The sequence below is a fragment of the Thamnophis elegans genome, chromosome Z (assembly GCF_009769535.1).
Source record: "Thamnophis elegans isolate rThaEle1 chromosome Z, rThaEle1.pri, whole genome shotgun sequence".
NCBI lineage: Eukaryota > Metazoa > Chordata > Lepidosauria > Squamata > Colubridae > Thamnophis > Thamnophis elegans.
This window is the reverse complement of record NC_045558.1, coordinates 133,734,973-133,740,157: the sequence shown is the minus strand read 5'-3', so window position 1 is coordinate 133,740,157 and position 5,185 is coordinate 133,734,973. Positions and strand designations below refer to the sequence as shown.

The 5,185-nt window shown below is 45.5% G+C and overlaps 1 protein-coding gene across 1 annotated transcript; it reads right to left on the bottom strand.

Annotated features, from left to right (window-relative positions):
* Nucleotides 1-1,958: 1,958 nt before the first annotated feature.
* On the bottom strand, nucleotides 1,959-2,963 carry LOC116521852 (olfactory receptor 1509-like). The gene has a single exon (XM_032236502.1). It carries the CDS (start codon nucleotides 2,961-2,963, stop codon nucleotides 1,959-1,961), a length of 1,005 nt encoding a protein of 334 aa, XP_032092393.1.
* Nucleotides 2,964-5,185: the final 2,222 nt, after the last annotated feature.

Sequence of the window (5,185 nt, the reverse complement as noted above, 5' to 3'; positions counted from 1 at the left end):
GCTTACCAGCCATGTGATTGGGTGGGCGTGGCCAACTTGAAAAATGTGGTGAAACTCACCTAACAACGCTCTTGCTTAGCAACCAAAATGTTGGCTCAGGAACTCTGGCATTTGAAGCACACAAGTCTTAAAGCTGTCAAGTTACAAGACCCTTGCACCCCTAACACTTTAGAAAAAAAACCCAGGGGTGTTCAAACTTGACAGCTTTAAGACTTGTGGACTTCAACTCCCAGAATTCCTCCTCCAATCATGTTGGCTCAGGAACTCTGGCATTGAAGCGTACAAGTCTTAAAGCTGTCAAGTTACAAGACCCTTGCACCCCTAACCCTTTAGGGGGAAAAATCCAGGGGTGTTCAAACTTGAAAGCTTTAAGACTTGTGGACTTCAACTTCCAGAATCCCTCCTCTCGCTCTTCATCTTGATGATGTGCGGACGGGGGGGAGGGAGCTTGAACCCACCCCTGGTCTGCTCCCTCCATCTCTTCCTTGTCACTTATCTGGGAAAGGTCAGTTCACCGGTTCTTCATTAAGTCTTATGTTGGAGTGTAGTTTTGTCCTTTTCCCACAGAACTGTTTCCAGCACAGATATCATGCCTTTGGATTTATCATGCTGCAAAATCATTGCCCTCCTTTTTAAAGAAATTAGTAGTATTTTACAGAGGTCCTAAAAACGTAGCATAGCTTGTTGGCTTTCCATGTCCCCAAAGTTAGAAAAATGGGCCTGTCATAGACATACAGGTAGTCGTTAACTTACAACCATTCCTTTGGTGACTGTTTGTGTTAGAAATTCAGCTTATATATAACACCATAGAGTAAACAAAGAGTACAGTCACCATGTGCTTTACTGATCAACCATAAAACCCTAATAGGAAACAGGAAACTCTCTTCAGAACATAAAGAAACCATAGGTTATAACATAGATGCATACTAAACACTGCCCTCTACTGGCTGAATAATTCTGTAGTTGTTGCAATGCAAAATACATTCTAACCTGTATTCCAACAGATTGAAGTTACAGCAGCACTGAAAAAAGTGTTTCATGACCATTTTTCACACTTACAAGCATTGTACCATCCCCATGGTCACTGCAACTGACATGTATTTATGATAGGCACAGTGTCCTGGGATCATGTGATCACCTTTTGCAACCTTCTGACAGGCAAAGTCAGCGGGGAAGCCCTTTCACTTAATATGGTTATTCACTTAATAACCTGTTCTGACCCCCCTCTTCCTACACCAAAGCACACGGAGACAAAGATACTTCAAGGATTTATTAACACACAGACTAGACCTTGGCAGCAATCCAGCACAGACTAGACCTTGGCAGCAATCCAGCCTGCCAAGCTAGCCACGATAGCTTCTCCAGCTCTAGTAAATACGTTGACTCCTGCGATGAGTGTGTGGAAAGTCATTCCTTTTATAGTCTTGAGAGGAGCCTAATTACCACCAGCTGAGTTCAATTATCTCCTGTAACTGCGTAACTGTTCTTTACGCCTATTAGCCCTCTGTTGCCGGGCATCCAGGACCAACTCCCTTGTCTCCTCCCCACTGCTCCAATGCATGACGTCAGGATCACACTCCCTTGTCTCCTCCCCACTGGTCCATGGCTTAGGCGCCTCCTGGTGGCCAACCAGCCTCTCTGCGCCCTGCTCAGTGTCGGAACCCTGTTCAGGGTCCTCCACATCCTTCAGAGCTGACTCATAGGGCCCCTCGCTCTCGGAGTCTGGTGGCAGCTCCAACGGCTCCTGCTGGGCCACAACACTAACCATATTGTTAACTCAATAACTGCAGTGACTCACTTAACTGTAGCAAGATAGTTTGTACAGTGGGACAAAACTCACTTAGCTACTGGCTTGCTTTGCAACAGAAATGTTGGGTTCAATTGTAGTTGTAAATTGAAGACTACCTATATTTAATAAACTTCTGTAGCTTAAAATACTTCATTTGACTTCATTGAGATCATTCATTGCACTGAATTGCCTTCCCCTCTTCGACCAAGTTGCTTCCCACCAAAGCAAGTTGGCCAACCCCTTTCTTTATGAAGAAGACCTTCCTCCGGAACCAAAGTTTCCTCATGGAGTTCTTCACCTCTTTGTTCCTCAGGGTGTAGATCACAGGGTTGAGGAAAGGGGTCACCATGGTGTAGAAGACAGCGGCCACCTTCTCGGTGGAAAAGCTGGAGGTGGGACGGGTGTAGATAAATATGCAAGGCCCTAAGAACAAGACCACCACAAGTAGGTGGGCAGCACAGGTGGAGAAGGCTTTGCGACGGCCCTCAGCCGTCTGCTTTCTCAGGGAGAGAAAGATGACGGCGTAGGAAGACACCAAGGCCAAGAAGCAAAGCAAGGAGATCACCCCGCTGTTGGATATCATAAGCACCTCGGTGAAGTACGTATCGGCGCAAGCCAACTTCATGACTGGGGGAATGTCACAGAAAAAGCTATCAATGATATTTGGGCCACAGAAAGGAAGTCGAACGGTGAGGATAGTCTGGACCAGGGAATGGATGATGCCCCCAGTCCACAGAGCACCCACCAACCATGCACAGATCTTCAGGTTCACCAGAGTCACATACTGTAACGGGTAGCAGATGGCGACGCAGCGGTCATAGGCCATGATGGTCAGGAGGAAGATCTCAGCTGAGGCACAGATGTGGAGGAAGAAGAATTGTGCCACACAGCCCCTGAAGGAGATGATCTTCTGCCTGAAGACAGAGTCCAGGAGCATCTTGGGGGCCGTGACAGAGGAATGGCAGATGTCAAGGAAGGACAGGTTTCCCAAAAGGAAGTACATGGGGGTGTGGAGGCACCGGTCCGAAGCCACCGTCACCACAATCAAGAGGTTTCCTACTAGGGTGAGCAGGTAGACGGTGAAGAAGATGACGAATAAAACCAGTTCTAGACTCCGGTTATCAGTCAATCCCAAGAACACAAAATGAGACACCGTCTGGTTCGCCTCAGCCATTGGAACGGGGCAGATGGAAGTCCATGCATTCAACCTACGCAAAGAGAAATAATACGTTTTGTTCAAAACATCTCCAAATATGTATGTGTGGAAAATTCCTCAATATTATTCATTTATTTTAGTCTAGCCTAGTCTAGACAGCCCAGTGCAGTTTAGTTTAGTTTAGTTTAGTTCAGTTCAGTTCAGTTCAGTTTAGTTTAGTTTAGGATAAGATAGGATAGGATAGGATAACAGAGGATAGGATAGGATAGGATGGGATGGGATGGGATGCGATAGGATGGGATGGGATGCGATGCGATGCGATAGGATGCGATAGGATGGGATGGGATAGGATAGGATAGGATAACAGGATAGGATAGGATAAGATAGGATAACAGAGGATAGGATAGGATAGGATAGGATAACAGAGGATAGGATAACAGAGGATAGGATAGGATAGGATAGGATAGGATAGGATAGGATAGGATAGGATAGGATAGGATAGGATGGGATGGGATGGGATGGGATGGGATGGGATGGGATGGGATGGGATGGGATGGGATGGGATGGGATGGGATGGGATGGGATGGGATGGGATGGGATGGGATGGGATGCGATAGGATGCGATGGGATGGGATGCGATGGGATGGGATGGGATGGGATGGGATGGGATGGGATAGGATAGGATAGGATAGGATAACAGGATAGGATAGGATAACAGAGGATAACAGAGGATAGGATAGGATAGGATAGGATAAGATATAGGATAACAGAGGATAACAGAGGATAGGATAGGATAAGATAGGATAACAGAGGATAGGATAGGATAACAGAGGATAGGATAGGATGGGATGGGATGGGATGGGATGCGATAGGATGCGATAGGATGGGATGGGATGGGATGGGATGGGATGGGATAGGATAGGATAACAGGATAGGATAGGATAACAGAGGATAACAGAGGATAGGATAGGGTAAGATAGGATAACAGGATAGGATAGGATAAGATATAGGGTAACAGAGGATAGGATAGGATGGGATGGGATGGGATGGGATGGGATGGGATAGGATAGGATAACAGGATAGGATAGGATAGGATAAGATATAGGGTAACAGAGGATAGGATAGGATATGATAGGATGGGATGGGATAGGATAGGATAACAGGATAGGATAGGATAGGATAAAATAACAGTTGAGAGGGACCTTGGAGGTCTTCTAGTCCAACCCCCTGCCTAGACAGGAAACCCTATACCATTTCAGACATATGGCTATCCAACATCTTCTTAAAGACTTCCAGTGTTGGAGCATTCACAACTTTTGGAGGCAAGATGTTCCACTGATTAATTGTTCTCCCTGTCAGGAAATTTCTCCTCAGATCTAGGTTGCTTCTCTCCTTGATTAGTTTCCACCCATTGCTTCTTGTTCTACCCTCAGGTGCTTTGGAGAAGTTTGACTCCCTCTTCTTTACGGCAGCCCCTGAGATATTGGAACACTGCTATCATGTTGTTTAGCATATGGCAAATATGTTAAAAAGCACATCACGGTTACATTCACAATGACCAAATATGAAAATAAGCCAGCAGCTGTCAAAAAAGCCAACACAGTTTTGATCGCCATGATGTAGAAAAGATGCAGAGACTCTAGAAAGAGTGCAGAGAAGAGCAACAAGGATGATTAGGGGACTGGAGACTAAAACATATGAAGAACAGTTGCAGGAACTGGGTATGTCTAGTTTAATGAAAAGAAAGACTAAGGGAGACATGATAGCAGTCCTCCAATATCTCAGAGGTTGCCACAAAGAAGAGCGAGTCAAACTATTCTCCAAAGCACCTGAGGGTAGAACAAGAAGCAATGGGTGGAAACTAATCAAGAAGAGAAGCAACTTACAACTAAGGAGAAATTTCCTGACAGGGAGAACAATGAATCAGTGGAAGAACTTGCCTCCAGAAAGGAACCTGCATGCTTTTAGTGGGTCCTTGAAGCACTTGGAAGCTTCTCTGGGATCCAAATTGTGTAACCATTCCCCAACTATCCTGTCAGAGCTGAAGAAGCTTCTTTGATGAGAAGCGAAATGTCTTCAAGAGAAAAAACAAGAAAGTCCAGTTGCCTCCTGAAAAGCACCTTTGGGACAACCATAACCTGGAGGACAGAGAATCTCCGTCGACATAAAGCAGGAAATATTATGGCAATCTGGAGGAGCTGTAGATGACCATTCCTGAATATTAATCTTTGACTAGGGGT

Coding starts and splice junctions, on each gene's coding strand:
- LOC116521852 (XM_032236502.1), bottom strand. CDS start 2,963: ATGGCTGAGGCGAACCAGACGGTGTCTCATTTTGTGTTCTTGGGATTG.